Source organism: Myotis lucifugus, unplaced genomic scaffold (assembly GCF_000147115.1).
Source record: "Myotis lucifugus unplaced genomic scaffold, Myoluc2.0 scaffold_513, whole genome shotgun sequence".
Taxonomy (NCBI): domain Eukaryota; kingdom Metazoa; phylum Chordata; class Mammalia; order Chiroptera; family Vespertilionidae; genus Myotis; species Myotis lucifugus.
Genome location: NW_005871561.1, coordinates 724,634 through 740,807, shown reverse-complemented (window position 1 = coordinate 740,807; position 16,174 = coordinate 724,634). Strand labels below are relative to the sequence as shown.

The 16,174-nt window shown below is 42.1% G+C and overlaps 1 protein-coding gene across 5 annotated transcripts in view; it reads right to left on the bottom strand.

The window, feature by feature from the left end:
• PRPSAP2 (phosphoribosyl pyrophosphate synthetase associated protein 2) overlaps positions 1 to 16,174 on the bottom strand; it is a 57,331-nt gene that overhangs the window by 23,015 nt on the left and 18,142 nt on the right. For 4 of the 5 annotated variants that reach the window (XM_023745076.1, XM_023745078.1, XM_006103856.3 and 1 more), the window contains 3 exons: positions 15,145 to 15,317; positions 13,274 to 13,389; positions 8,344 to 8,399 (listed from right to left, as the gene is read on the bottom strand). In XM_023745076.1, coding sequence (XP_023600844.1) covers positions 8,344 to 8,399; positions 13,274 to 13,389; positions 15,145 to 15,317 — 345 coding nt within the window. The remainder of the gene's footprint in view (positions 1 to 8,343; positions 8,400 to 13,273; positions 13,390 to 15,144; positions 15,318 to 16,174) is intronic. The other variant, XM_023745077.1, reaches the window with a different exon arrangement.

Below are 16,174 nucleotides of genomic sequence, written 5' to 3'. Positions count from 1 at the left end.
GACATGGATTGACGAGAGAGGGGAAGAGCAATTTCTATGCCTCTGCCTTACCTCTCCCTGCCTTCCTAGATCTGACCAGTGTTTTGGTTTCATCCACATACGCTTGTGAATCTTTGTTCTCAGTGATGAATTTTGTTAAGTCTCGTAATAGGAGTAGCCTGACGGATGAAAGTAGTAGCTCGTGCATATCTCTGAAGGTCACGAAATATAAACCTGATGTAAAATCTCTGTTATCAGTGATGCAGCAGCAAAAGTCCCACTGATAATATCAAACGGAGTCATAAAGTTTTCTATCAGTGTACATGTATACATTAAAAAATAAATGTATTTTTCATCATCATATACTGTGTTTTTGTTGCTCGAATGAATTTTATTATTTCTTCAAGGTTCTTCACATACATACACCTTAAGAAATATCACGTAGGCGTAACATGTTCTCAAAAAATTAGGGTTGGCACGCAGAAGAATTTTGAGTCAGAGATTTTGCTGGTTTTGGCACGCACTCACAAAAAGGTTGCCCACCCCTGTCCTAGGGTAATGCTGTTTAGACACTATTGACCTCTACTTAAGGCTACACTGTTAACTCTTGAACAATAGGTTTAAACTGTGGATCCATTTATACGTGGATTTTTTTCAATAAACACTCTATTTTCTCTTCCTTATGCTATTCTTAATAACATTATTTTCTCTAGCGTATTTTATTTCAAGAATACAGTATATAATACATATAACATACAAAAATATGTTAATCGACTGTTTATATTATCGATAAGCCTTCTGGTCAATAGCAGGCTACTAGTAGTTAAGTTTTGGGGGAATCTGAAGTTACACGCAGATTTTCAACTGTGCAGATGGTCAGCGTCCCTAACCTCCGTACTGCTCAAGGACCAACTGTACTGTCATGATAAATAAAATCATTCTGTGCACACTGAAATTAGTTCTGGATACTTTACATAACTTAGTCATGGAACTTAAATCCCACCTGATACCAAAAGAATCAAGGATGATCCCTCTGGGTCACATTGGCTTATACACGAACAGTCACAGAGAGAAATTCCAAAGCAACTCGACCGTGCTACTGGTAGCACAATGATTCAGGTTAGTTTTCATTATGGGTTAGAACATAACACAGGATCTCAAATTTTTTTTCTACTCACTCAGTTATTCTAAGAAAACAATTCCAAACAACTCATTAAAGCAAGTTTTGTTTCTTTTTAAAAAAATTATTTTTATTGATTTCAGAGAAGGGAGAGGGATAGAGAGATAGAAACATCAATGATGAAAAAGAATCATTGATCGGCTGCCTCCTGCACACCCCACACTGGGGATCGAGCCTGCAACCCAGGCATGTGCCCTGCCAGGAATTGAACCATGACCTCCTGGTTCATAGGTCTATGCTCAACCACTAAGACAGGCCGACCAGGCAAGTTTTGTTTCTTATTAAAGGAACATTATACTCTCAGATGACCCCTCTTATTCAAAACAACTGCTCATTGTCAAAGAACTCTAAAACTCAAGTTATTGATGAGTATGTAAACTCTACATACTCATCAATAGCTTCAGAATTCTAAGGGCACTAACAACCACCATTCTACATAGTGGTATTTTAATTTGTAAAATCCTTCCATATGCTCCTTGATGCTTATTTCAACTCTGTAAGAGAAGGCAAGCAGTGCAGGTGTTACCCTCATTTTGCTGATGAGGAAACTGAGGCTTGGAGAGACTGCGTGACTGTGCTTCTTACGGTTCTCACAAAGACTGGCTAAGCCCCCAGTGGAAGCCCAGGTCCACTGACTCCTAGTTTAACTATGCTCCTGCTGCTGTAGTGCCCTTTAAATTAGCTACAGCAGTTTTCTAAGGTTAGGTGCTAAATGAAAAACTTGGAAGAAGCTAGAAACAGTCAGATAAAAAATGACATATCACTAAGCCAGAAAGCACCATCTCAAACTCTAACTCTGGATGAATGTGCAAATCAGGACTTTAGGATGAAAGAAAATCACTACTACATAGTATGGGAGACACAGCCAGCCACAAAGTTGACTTTACTATGTTAGGTGCAACTAACCACAAAGGTTTCACAATGCCTTCAATGAGAGCACACTCCCAAGTCCTATATGTATGAAGAGAAGACCCAGTAAATGGGCAAATCAATTCCACTGATATTTGGCCAAGACTCAAATCCTGTCATCACTGGTGTGGAAAACACTGCAAGAAGTCATTCATCGTGCCACTCCCTTCCAGTGAACAACATACAGCTGAATCACCCTGGATACATTTCTTCATCTCCTTAGGTGTGCTTCCTCATCTGTGAGATAAATGCTGACCTCCTCGCAGAGAAGATCAAATGAGATAATATAGATGTCTTAGTCAGTTCCAGCTACTACAACAGAACACAGACTGGGTGGCTTAAACATCAGACACTTATTTCGCAGCACTAGAGGCTAGAAGTCAAGATCAAGGCATCAGCAGATCGGAGTCCTCCTGGCTGGCAGATGGCCATCTTCTCATACCCTCAGAAGGCATTGAACAGAGAGTCAGAGCAAGCTCTCTCCCTCTCTTCTCATAGGGCACTAATCCCACCCAGAGGGCGCCACCCTCGTGACCCCAAGGCCTCACCTCCTAAATACCACCACACTGGATAAGATTAGGATTTCAACATTTGAACTCTGTGGGGGAGGGAAACATTCGGTCCACAATAGTAAATAAAACATATGACATAAGCTCCCTGAGGGCGTCTTTTGTGGTTTTGACTTGGATTTCTAATGGTTAATGATATTGAGCATGTGGTACTGGCACACAGACAATAGAATAGAACTGAGGGTCCAGATAAATGCCATAAACACCTAGGCTGACATCACTTAGTGCACTAGGTTCTCAAGAAACATCTGGATGGATAAGTGACAAACATCCCTGTCGTTCTAATAAATGCCAAATGAGTGTAGCAAAAGGCTACTTCAACAAAAAACACTCTACCACTCATCCGTTAATCTCATTAACACATGATGTTAGATGCAAATGAGAATTACAGAAATTACCAAAAGCCTACCCAGATAGGTGAGTCAAAGTTCATCACATTCTTCTGATATTTAGTGGGGAAAATTTATCAAAACACATTGCTGCAATTTCTGCTTCCACTAAGATGGAGCAGTCCTCCCACAAAGTACAACTAAAAACCTGGATATCCTATCTAATAAAAGGCTAATATGCAAATTGACCGAACGACAGAATGACCGGTCGTTATGACACGCACTGACCACCAGAGGACAGGCACGCAACGCAGGAGCTTCCCCCTGGTGGTCAGTGCGCTCCTACAGGGGGAGCGCTGCTCAGCCAGAAGCCGGGCTCATGGCTGGCGAGCACAGTGGCGGTGGTGGGAGCCTCTCCCGCCTCCGCAGCAGCACTCAGGATGTCCAACTGCTGACAGGCCTAAACCGTCAGTCAGACATCCCCCGAGGACTCCCAGACTGCGAGAGGGCACAGGCCGAGCTAAGGTACCCCCCCCCTCCTGAGTGCATGAATTTCGTGCACCGGGCCTCTAGTTATATATATGAAACAAACATAAGACTCCAGTGGTGGAGAGGAGAATGCTGATTGGCTAGGGACCTCAGGACTGGAGAAATGACATGGCAGTGAGTCCTCTGGGCTTTCTTTTTGCATTATCCCAGATTAGCAGCTGAAGAAACCGGCAACCCCAAAATGCCAATGGTACAGAGCCCCAAAAGAATCTGCTTTCTCTATCCAAAAGACCAAGAAAGGAGCAGCCTCCCAAGTCAGAAAACTTTAAGACAGTAACTGTCCTACTCCAGACAAACATGACAGAAAACACGGCAGCTGCATCCCTCCCACGTGAGTAAAAACCAAGTAAAGGGCCTACACTTCCTCCCTTGCCAAGCTATAATGATGCACCCCAAGCCCCCGATGGGTGGCTTAAGAGAAGGCCATGTAGGAGCTGGGCCTTTCATCCCTACTCAGCAGGAATGAGCCCCCACCTGCCAGTGTCAGTGGAGAGTGAACCCTGGACTTCCACCCCAACTCGGCAGGAAGGAGGGGTCTTCCCCCCGCCCCACAAGGTAGTGTCAGAGGAGGCCTAGGAGTCGGGACTTTCACCAGCCCAGTGGTAACAAGGCCAAGCCCCTCTTGGTGTTGATGGAGAACACATAAAAGATCTATACTCCCACTTCCATCCACTTCTGATTGTTTTGATCTGTTACTATAAAACTACAGTAATCGAAACAGAGTGGTACTGGCACACAGGTAACAGAACAGAACTGAGGGTCCAGAAATAAATGCCATAAACATCTACAGCCAATTGTTTCTAACACGGTGCCAAGTCATCCAAGGGGGAAAGAAGAGTCTTTTCAACAGACAGTGCGGGACGACTGCACTGGATGATCACGGGGAAAAGGAAGAGGCTGAAGGCTTACCTCACGCCATATACAAAACAGCTCTCCAACCCAGTATAAGAGCTAAAACTAAACTATTAAGAGAAAACATAGGGGCAAGACTTAATACCTTGGATTTAGCATTGCCTCCTTAGACATGATACAGAAAAAGCTAAATTAGACTTCATAAAAATTAAAAACTTTTGTACATCAAAGGACATATCAAGAATGGGAAAAGACAACCTACAGAATGGAGTAAAATAATTGCAAACCATATAATCTGAGAAGGGTCTAGTATTTAGACTATATAAAGAAGTTCTGCCGAAACCGGTTTGGCTCAGTGGATAGAGCGTCGGCCTGCGGACTGAAAGGTCCTGGGTTCGATTCCGGTCAAGGGCATGTACCTGGGTTGCGGGCACATCCCCAGTGGGAGATGTGCAGGAGGCAGCTGATCGATGTTTCTAACTCTCTATCTCTCTCCCTTCCTCTCTGTTAAAAATCAATAAAATATACTTTAAAAAAAATTTAAAAAAAAAAAAAAAGAAGTTCTACAACTCAACCACAAAAAGACAGACAACCCCATTTAAAAATAAGCAAAGGCTGCTGGCTCAAAGCCCTCCCCGGGACTCAGGAGATGCATACGGGAGCGAGGAGGAGAAGCAGAAGCAACTACTTTTCCTTTTTGAGATCACGACACTATCTGATTCTTCCAGACACCTGCCACAACATAATGTCCTTGGCTAATTGGCTTTCCCAGCCGCCAACATGGGCAGCCTTCCCCCCAATCAGTGGGTGATATTTGGAGCCCTGTCCATCAAGAGAGTTGGGAGTTGGGATATTTTCTCACCCCAACAGTGAATGAACTGAGTCCAGCTTTAGAACGTCAGCTTTCTGTTCAGGATCTGGGCTGGACGGGAGCAGCACCAGACTTGGATATGAGAGTTCTCTGATCACAGGACTTGGATATGAGAGTTCTGTGATCTACCCATGGCAGCTTTCCAGCATTCAGGGCCATTTCAGGATCTTTCTGGGCCTCTAGTATTGTAACTTTTTATTGATTTCAGTAAGAAAAGGAGAGGGAGAGACAGACAGAAACATCAATGAGGACAGAGAATCACTGATAGGCTGCCTCCTGACCCTACCTACTGGGGATCGAGCCTGCAACCAGCGCATGTGCCCTGACCAGGAATTGAACCGTGAATCCTGGTTCATAGGTTGACACTCAACCACTGAACCACACCAGCCGGGCATATATTTGTAGACATTTTAATTAAACATTGATTAATTTCAAAATAAAATAATTAAAAGAAGCAAAGCATTTGAGTAGACATTTGTCCAAAGATATACTAATGGCCACAAGCACATGAAAAGATGCTCAACATCATTAATAACTAGAAATCCAAATCAAAACCACATGAAAGTCCAGCCAGTGTGGCTATGTAGTTAGAGCGTCGACCCATGCAGCAAAGGGTCCCAGTCAAGGGCATGTACCCAGGATGCAGGTTCAATCCTTGGCCCCAGTTGAGTCACATTCGGGAGGCAGCCAATCAATGTCTGTCTGTCTGTCTGTCTGCCTGCCTGTCTGTCTCTCTCTCTCTCCCTCCCTCCCTCCCTCCCTCCTTCCCACTCTCTCTAAAAATCAATGGAAAAAATATCCTCAGGTGAGGATTAACCAAAAACATAAAAACAAACAAAAACCATAATAAGTCCTAGCCGGTTTGATTCAGTGATTAGAGCATCGGCCCTTGGACTGAAGGGTCGAAGGTTCAATTCTAGTCAAGGGCTCGTACCTGGGTTGCAGGTCAATCCCAGGCCCTGGTCAGGGAGTGTGTGGGAGGCAACCAATCCCTCAGATCAGTATTTCTCTCACTCTGTCTCAGCCCCTCCCTTCCATTCTCTCTAAAATCAACGAGAGAAAATATCCTCTGGTGAGGATTAACAACAGAAAACACAAAACAAAACAAAACCACAATGAGATACCATTTCATACCCACTTAGGATGGCTATAATAAAAAATAAAAAACAGAAAATAAGTGTTGGTAATAATGTGGAGAAATTAGAACCCTTGTACGTTGCTGGTGAGAATGGAAAAAAGTTTGGTGGTCCCTCAAAAATGTAAATAGAGGTACCCTGACCTAGCAATTCCAATCCTAGGCATACATCCACAAGAAATGAAAACATGTGTCAACGTTGAAACTTACAAACAAATGTTCACAGCTACTCCAAACAGCCGAAACGTAGAAACAACCCCAATGTCCATCAACGATGAACAGATCAAGTATAGCACATCCATACAACGGAGTATTATTCAGCCATAAAAAGACGTGAAATACCAACACAGAGCTATCTGGCCCTCGAAAACATTATGCTAAGTGAAAGAAACCAAACACAAAAGGCCATTTAATGTGTGCTTCCATTTCTATGAAATATCCAGAATAAGCAAATCCAGAGACAGAAGCAGGTTACGGCTGCCAGGGCTGGGGGGAAGGGGTGGAGAGTGATTACATGGTGAGTACAGGGTATTCTGGAGTGAGGTGGTCATTGCAAAACCTTGTGAATGCACTGGATTCCAGTGAACTATATACTTAAAAAATGGTTAATTGTATGTTATGTGATTTTTACCTTAATTTTTTAAAAGTCTATACATCAGCCCTGGCCGGCTTGGCTCAGTGGATAGAGCGGCGGCCTGCAAACTGAAAGGTCCCAGGTTTGGTTCCGGTCAAGGGCATGTACCTTGGTTGCGGGCACATCCCCAGTAGGGGGTGTGCAGGAGGCAGCTGATGGATGTTTCTCTCTCATTGATGTTTCTAACTCTCTATCCCTCTCCCCTCTTCTCTATAAAAAATCAATAAAATATCTTTTTTTTTTTTTAAAAAGTCTATACATCACAGAAAAATAAATTACTAAATTTTAATTAGTTCAGCCTTTGCACAAATGTTTGAAAAAGCTGTTTGGAATGTTTATATTCCAAAATGAGGCAGTTTACTATGGCTTTCTCAATGGACGATGCGAGGCTCTGTGACGCAGCTTCTTGAAGGAAGCGTGTGCGGGCACAGCCCTGGCTGCACGAGGCAGCTCTAAGAACGTGGCACATCATGCTCGTCACAAGAGCAACCTAAGTAATAGTCGAACTGCCCTTCTTCATCTCTGATGGAAAACCACTGCTCTATAACCTTCCTAAGTCAACGGCTCAGTATGTGCAAGTTCTCCATCCTTCAACATTAACAGTCCACGGGGCGAGGCGGGAGGTACCGATGCTTTCCTGCATCCCACAGGACTCAACAATGATCCAGTGAGCAAAGGTATTCAATTGTGGAAAATAAGTTTAAAAGAGATTTTTTAGGAAAAATATTTTATTCCTTCCTACATTTGATTTTGTTCTTTCCCTCTCCAACAGAGTGGCTTTTCCAGAAAACAGTGGTACATGAGACCCTCTTAGCCCAAATACAACCCTGCGTACTGTATTACTGACTCATCAGTTACTCGGGGCTATTTGAATGCCTCAGGGTGTTTTCGTTTTGTAAAATGTCACCTTTTAACACATACCAATAGTGGCCACTGGGCTGGATACAATTCTGTTAATAAATTACTGAGTTCAAGGCAGCAAACAACTACGAAATATATTTGCTAATATTATAAATGCTAGGTTGGAAGATCAACAACAAGCAGCTGCCAGTCTGGGAGTGAGGGAAGTGCTAGGTTGGGATTCCCCAGACCTGGATGACTTTGGTAAAATAAATATGACTGGTGGTCACAGATTGGGGTTGAAAAAGAAAGAAAAACTAATCATCATCACTTAATAAATGAAGTCTGCAAACAATCTGTTAAACTGCCAGTCCATGAAATAAAAATAAGGGACACCAGTGAACTACTGGGGTTGAAACCAGAACACCGGGGATCTGATGGAGGACTGACCCCTGGGTGTGGATGGAGGAATGCTCAGGCGTGAGCTCCCACCTACCTCTTGGCTGAGGCTGGAGACTTGGCTACAATCACTGCATTCCTGTAATCCGGGATCTGTGACAGAGAGGCCAGGGATTACTGCCATGACTCCATAAGGCTATGCACACCAACACTCAACAGTCAATGGAAAGGAACGGTGGAGCGCTAGCCGGTGTTCTCAGTGGTTAGACCATGGGCCCGAGCATGGAAAGGTCATGGGTTCGATTCCCAGGTCGGGGTACATACCGGAGGCAACCAGTCCATGCGTCTCTCCCACATAGATGTCTCTCTCTCCCTCCCCTCCTTCTACTCTCTCTGAAAAAGCAGTGAAAAAAAATATTCTCAGGTGAGGATTAACAAACAAAAAAGGAACAGTGCATTGGACTCAAAAATGAATTTTGGTCACTTGAAAATTTTCCAAGAAGATAAAAGTCCAAAGCAAATTTCTCCTTTGGAAAACGAAGAAACACCTACCTAGCAAAATATTATTTTTCATTTGTGTGTGTGTGTGTTTTCTCAGGAAAAAATATTATTAAGAAATAAGCCTCACAGACCTCTTTGAAGAAAAAACTCCAGCTAATTGGTGATTAGCTCACGTATATGGTATAAAGACATTTTTATAGTCAGTCTCAGGAAGTTGTCATTTCATATTGCCAGGATGATATCCATCCAATCTGAACCCAAGGTACTGTAATTGTCAAGTTCCAAATTAGTGCATCCAAACAAAGGACTATTGACCATATTTTAGTCATATAGTGAAGAAACCAATTTGTTAAAGACAATCAGCCCAGTGCTGTTTTATAAGGACACTAGAGGCCTGATGCATGAAATTCATGCAAGAGTAGGCCTGCCTTCCTTCCCCCGGCTGCCAGCACCGGCTTCCCTCTGGCACCCGGGACCCAGGCTTCCCTCAGCTGTCAGCAGGCACCAGGGACCCGGGCTTCCCTCGCAGCCCCCGCAGTGTCCAGAAGGTTGTCTGGAAGGATGTCTGGAAGGACGTCAGTCTAATTAGCATATTACACTTGTATTATTATAGAAGATTAAGAGCCCTTACAAAAATAACTAAAATATCAGTGTGCTCTGGAGTCAATAAAGTTTAACACTTGAAGTGATCTATGCTAGTGAGAATATATTGAAGATATACCTATTATCAACTTCTGAGAGTTTAGAAGGCAGAATTATTTTTAAGCTGAGCAGTAGTTTACTTTATATAAAGAGAGAGAGGAAGGGACAGGGAGATAGAAACATCAATAATGAGAGAGAATCACTGATTGGCTGGGGATCGAGTCCACAACACGGGCATGTGCCCTGATGGGGAATCAAACCATGACCTCCTGGTTCATAGGCTAATGCTCAATCACTAAGCTACACCAGCCGGGCTCTTTTTATTTATTTATTTTTATTGGGAAGGGAGGGAGGAAGAGAGAGACAGGGAGGGAGTGGGGGGGGGGGAGGGGGGAGAGAGAGAAAGAGACAGTGATCAACTGCCTCCCCATGCCACCTACTGGGGATCAAGCCCACAACCTGGACATGTGTCCTGAACGGGAATTGAACCAGAAACCTTTTGATGCACAGGATGACACTCAACAACTGAGTCACACTGGCCAGGGCACAGTATTTATTTCTGACTTCATCTTGGCAATATTTTATGTTCTTAAAATTTAATCACTTCATTAAGTTATATACCAGAAATTTCATTCAAATAAATCCCCATAGCTTTTTCTCACAATTATGCCAGTTTAATAAATTTTAATATAAGCACTTAAAATAATCACTAGCACCTTGTACAATTCTTAGCACATGGGAAGCACTAAGTAATAAATGCTTAGTAAACAAACAAACAACTGATTAATCTGAAGAAGGCTCTATTATAGATACATCCAGCATAACCACATGGATCTTATGTCCTTCAGGAAGGCCTAATTTATCCAACACTGTCAGTGAGTAAGATAGCAAAAAAAATATTTAAATTTAGGCACTTTTCTTATTTTTGCTAGAAATCTTTCTAAACCAGCTTATGTACTTCCTTGCCTTATCAAACATGATCAAATCCAGCCAAGAGAGGAAATAACCAAGAAAACAGTGAAGAAAGGACTCATCCATAAAAATAGGTCTATTTTCTCCACAAAAGTTAAAGCAGAAAAACATATTTATAAAGAAAAAACAAGCTGCTATGAAAAAGAACCAAAAAGAAATCCAGGAGGTGGAAGTGATTATGGTCCAAAAAAAAAACCCCGTCCCTGAGCTACAGACACAACTGAATAACAAACCTGGGAGATCAGGCCACGGAATTTTCCCACAATGAGGGATATAAGAACACAAACTTTAAGAAAAAGAGTTAAACAATATAGAGACTACACATAACAGTTTCCCAAAGAATTAAAAAATAAAGAATGAAATATTCAAATTATAAGGAAAAGGATTCCCAAAGAATGAAAGGGACCCACTGAATATCTAGAGAAATCGGTGGGAAAAAAAGATCCACCCCAGACACACCTGCTGAAATTCCAAAATCACAGCAAGAAAATAAAACACTATTTTATTTTATTTTTTAAATATATTTGTATTGATTTCAGAGAGGAAGGGAGAGGGAGAGAGAGACAGAAACATCAATGACCAGAGAGAATCATTGATGGGCTGCCTCCTGCACACCCCCTACTAGGGATTGAGCCCGCAACCTGGGCATGTGCCCTCACTAGGAAGTGAACAATGACCTCCTTGGTTCATAGGTCGACACTCAAGCGCTGAGCCACACCGGCCAGGAGAAAACACTATTTTAGATGGAGGAAATTCTGTCCCTTCCCCGCCCCCCAGAAAAAGCCTCCCCCATGATAAGATGCTCAATCATACTAGATACCAGGGGAGTAAAAATTCAAGGAAGGTTGTTTTGTCCATTAAATTAGCAAAATTAAGGCCCAGGGAAACAGGTACTATCATAGCACTGCTACTGGACGTATAAATTAATACAGCCTCTTCGTATAATTGCAATTTTTACAATATCTATTAAATACTAAGTTTTCAGAAAATTGTAATTTTTGCAGTATCTACTTTAAAAATTTTAAATGTAGACTAGTGGCCTGGTACACGAATTCATGCTCATTGCAAGGAACTTAATTAGAAGAAATATTTTAATATCGCTATTCGCCCTTTCTCTATAATAGAAGTGTCAACAAAATTCACAATCGACAAGGACAAATGGAAACACAAACACGCATGTGACTGGCACCAGCAAGAGCTTTATATGTATCGCACATGCGCAAGTCAACTTAGCCTTTTACAGATATAGAACAAACTTGCTTAATTAGACCTGCTTTCTGATGTAGCTAAACTTTTTCCAGCCCAGTGAAGCACAACTTCTCTTCCAGGTAATTGTCAGCAACACAGGAGTAAATATCAACACAAAGCAGATTATTATTGTAGATCACGCAGGGAGAACAAAGGGTAAAATATTTAACTGCAGTAGTGTTTGACTACATTCTACGCAGTGAGAAAACCTGAAGTCATTTTCAAGGTCCACTATTTCTTACTTCTTTTCAGTCGGGTCAAGTTCCTAAGCTTTCTAAATCTCCATTTTTCCGACTAATGAAAAGAAAATAGAATTCTACCGAGTCTCCTATCTACCCACTCCAGGACTTCTGTGAGGATCACATGAGATGAGGCACGGGAAAACACTTCACAGACATTTGGTTAAAGTGTAAACTGTTTCTACCTGGCTATAAAGCAAGCCATGTTCCTGGGATGAAGAAAATGCAAGGAAGCTAGTCGCTAGGGAGAGGAAGCCGGGCATTGCTACTTGATGTCATTACCTGGACGGAGGGAAGGACACTTAGCATATTAGCCTTTTATATAGATAGATCAGAGGTCCTCAAACTTTTTAAACAAGGGGCCAGTTCACTGTCCCTCAGACCGTTGGAGGGCCGGACTATAGTTTAAAAAAAACTATGAACAAATTCCTATGCACACTGCACATTATCTTATTTTGAAGTAAAAAAACGAAACGGGAACAAATACAATATTTGTATTTGCATGTGGCCCGCGGGCCGTAGTTTGAGGACCCCTGAGATAGACTGTGATAACAGCGGCACAGTAAGTCTTTTTCAGTAGTCAAAATGGATGAACTGTGTCCTGGCCAGGGTAGCTCACTTGCTTGGGCATCCTCCCATGTACTGAAAAGTTGCTGGTTTGATTCCTGTCAGGGCACATGCCCAGGTTGCAGGCTTGATCAATGTTTTACTCTCACATCAATATTTCTTTCTCTCTCTCTCTCTGTCCCTCTCTCCCCCCATCCCTTTCTCTCTCTGTAAAATCAATAAACTATTCTTAAAAAAAAAAAAGATAAACTGTGACACAATATGGCTGAATCTTAATAATGTAACATCAAGTGAAAAATTCCCAAGTTTACACAGTTTGATTCTTTTTGATAAAGTTTAAAAATATACTTTTTGTGTTTTAAATAACAAAAACTGGGAGAAAAATGAATCAAGATTCAGGATGATGGTTTCCTCAGGTGGGGGAGGCAGGGGGTGGAACAGAGAAGGACCTCATGAGATGATTCTAAGTTGTTATGATGATTTTAATTTACTTGCTGGGTGGTGCTGTCATGGATGGTGACTACTGTAACTGGACAGAGAGAGAAGGTAGAAAGATGGATACATAAAAGAGGGCCTGGACCACACATGGACAATGATGAGAGTGAGTTATCATAATCATGTGTAGTCCAATCCTAGGTACCTGAGGTCCAAAAGAAGAAAAAGCAATCTTAAGAACTTAGCAAAAGAAATATGTTAAAGATTAAGAATTTTAAAACATGGTGAGTTACATTTCTAAAGTAAATAGTACTTTAAGCAGAATATATCAAGTTTTAATCCTTTATGGACAACCCAAGGACATGGAAATGTCTTTCAACTTTAAAAAGAACATTAAAATAAAAATAGTTTGAGCTAGCTTACCTCTTCTTGAATATATTGTAATAAGAAGGGAGAAGCTCTTAAATTATCAACAGGAATATTGAAGAAGCCCTGAATTTCCTTTTGGTGTAAATCCATAGTAATAAGATGAGTCAGACCTTTGAAAATAAAGCAGACACAAGCACATAACTAGTTTATGTGTTGAACTGTACTGTATGACATTAGTACTATATAAAATAAGTTGCACTGTATAAATACAATATAAAATAGGATACTATATATAATGTGATAAATTACGATTTAAAATTGCTCTCATCAAAACAAATTTAGCATCTTTATATCAGATATTTTAGTATGAGATTGGGAGATAACAGAATAAATAAAAACTGGTCTCTGTCCCTGGTTTCTGGCACCCAGCTCCTAAACCCTTGTGATTTGCTAAGTGAAAAGAGCTAGGAGCCTCAGTTGTTCTAATGAGGTGACTCGGGGTGAGCCCCTGGATGGCTCCTGGCTGGGGCGCCTGTCACTGGAAAGACCAGCCAGGATTAGAAACTTGGGATTTTCAGCCCCACCCCCACATCTCCAGAGAGGGGAGAGGAGTTAGAAATGGAGTTAATGATTGATTATGCCTATGGGGAAGCTCCATGAAATGCCAATAGCACAGGTAGTGGAGACTTTCCAAGTTGGTGAACAGGTGGAGGCGCTGGGAAGAGTGGTAAACCCTGAGGGCATCGAAGCTCCATGCCCCTTAGTCCCACATATCCTGCCCTACACACCTTTTCCATCTGTATGGTCATCTGTATCCTTAACTTTTTATAATAAGCTGGTAAACAGTAAGTAAACTGCTTTCTTAAATTCTCTGAGCTGCTCTAACAAATTAATGGAATCTGAGAAGAAGATAGGGAAACCTCAGTTTTATAGCCAATTGGTGTGAAGCACAGGTAACAACCTCCACTAGCATCTGCAAGGGGTGGGCCAGTTTTGTGAGGCTGAGCCCTTAATCTGTGGGATCAGACAGTATCTCCAGGTAGATAATGTCAGAATTTAGTAAAATTGTGGGGCTCCTAGCTGATGTCATGGAAAATTGCTAGGTTTAGGGAAAAACTACACAGTTAGTGACCAAAAGTGTCAGAAGTGAAGTGTTCCGTGTGAGCAGTAAAGGAGTCACACAGGAGGAAGAGAATTAGAGAACTGGGTTTTTCCCTACTCAAGAGGGAGAGACTGTACATTTTTTTTTTATTTCAGAGAGGAAGGGAGAGGGAGAGAGAGATAGAAACATCAATGATAAGAGAGAATCATCGATCGGCTGCCTCCTGCATGCCCCCTATTGGGAACGAGCCAGCAACCTGGGCATGTGCCCTGACTGGGAAATGAACCTTCACCTTCTGGTTCTTGGTCGACACTCAACCACTGAGCCACCGCAGCAGAGTTCAATATAATTTTTAAACAAAGAATTTAGGAAAAAATAAATTGTTCTCGTTACCTTTGTGTTTTGGGGACTTGGAAACAGCAAAGAATTCTCTGTACTGTTTTCTCATCAATTAGTTAACTTTCAAAGCTGTATCAGCCCTGGCCAGTGTAGCTAGTGGCTGGGCACTGTCCCGTGCACTGAAAGGTTGCTGTTTCGACTCCCTGTGGAGGCATAAGCCTGGGCTGCAGGCTGGGTTCCCGGGAGGGGGCAGTGATTGATGTTTCTCACATCGATGTGTGTGTTTTTCTCTCTCTCCCTCTCCCTTCTTTAACAAAACAAAAAAAATCATAAAAAAAATTTAAAAATAAATGAAATTAAAACTGTATCACTTTTTTTACTCTGTTTAGCATTCCAATATAGTCTTAAAAATGCTTTACAATTTCTAAGGTAAAAATAAAACTCTCAGGATCCCAATTAATTATCAAATATCTGCCATTCTTACCAGCTTTACACATCATTGAAGCCAGCAATTTGGAAACAATGGAGCCTCTTTTTCTCATCTTGCACTGCTTGCTGTAAGGGAAGTAGGGGATCACACCAATAATGCTTTTGGCACAAGAGGTCTTACACGCATATACCATGATCAGGAGCTCCATGATGGTGGTGTTCACATCCCTGTAACCCAAAAGACAGATCCCAGCAAGGAACGTAAGACAGAGGATAATATCTTCCTGTTCCAACAAAGTATTAGCAATGTGCTATTCATGCCGCTACCAAAACTTAAGGCTCAAGGGAGATAGAAATAAACCAATAACTTCCTCTCTCCTCCACCAGCTCCCCCAACATCCCCTCTCAGCCAATGATCCTACTTCCTTTTTCACTGAGAAAAGAGCTGCCAGGGGCTCCCATCACCATGTGCATTTATACCCGAGAAGTCCGCCTGCCTTCAGCCATCAGTGAGAGACGAATTTTCCACACCAGTTACTCTAAAATCAGCCCTCCAAATTACAATAATCCCCACCCTCTCTTGCCTATACCAGCAATTCTCTCTTCTGCCTCCGTCATCAATTTGTTACTGCACTCACAAGCTCATACCATCAGCCTGTCCTGTAAACACTATTATTTCTTCCGTTAAAAACAAGAACTCATGACCACGTTCCCCACTACCCCATTCCTTTGCTCCCCTGTGCATTAGGTCTCAAGAGTTGTCGACACTGGTTATCTCATTCATCTACTCTCACTCTCTCCCAAACATATTCTAATCCAAGTCATCAATGACCTCCACATGGCTAGTAAATCACCACGTTAATGCTCAGTCCTTCTCTCACCTGACCCACCAGTGGCACCACACACAGCTGCTCCCCCCTCTCCCTGCTACTCTGGACTCACTTGGCTTCTAGGACTCCCTGTTCTCCTCTTATACTACTTGGTTTCTTTTGCTGATTTCTCTTCTCCTTAACTTCTGACCCTAATGCTCATTCATTTGTCCTCTTCTCCTATTCTCTCTCCTCATCCTTTGGGCTTTCATCCAA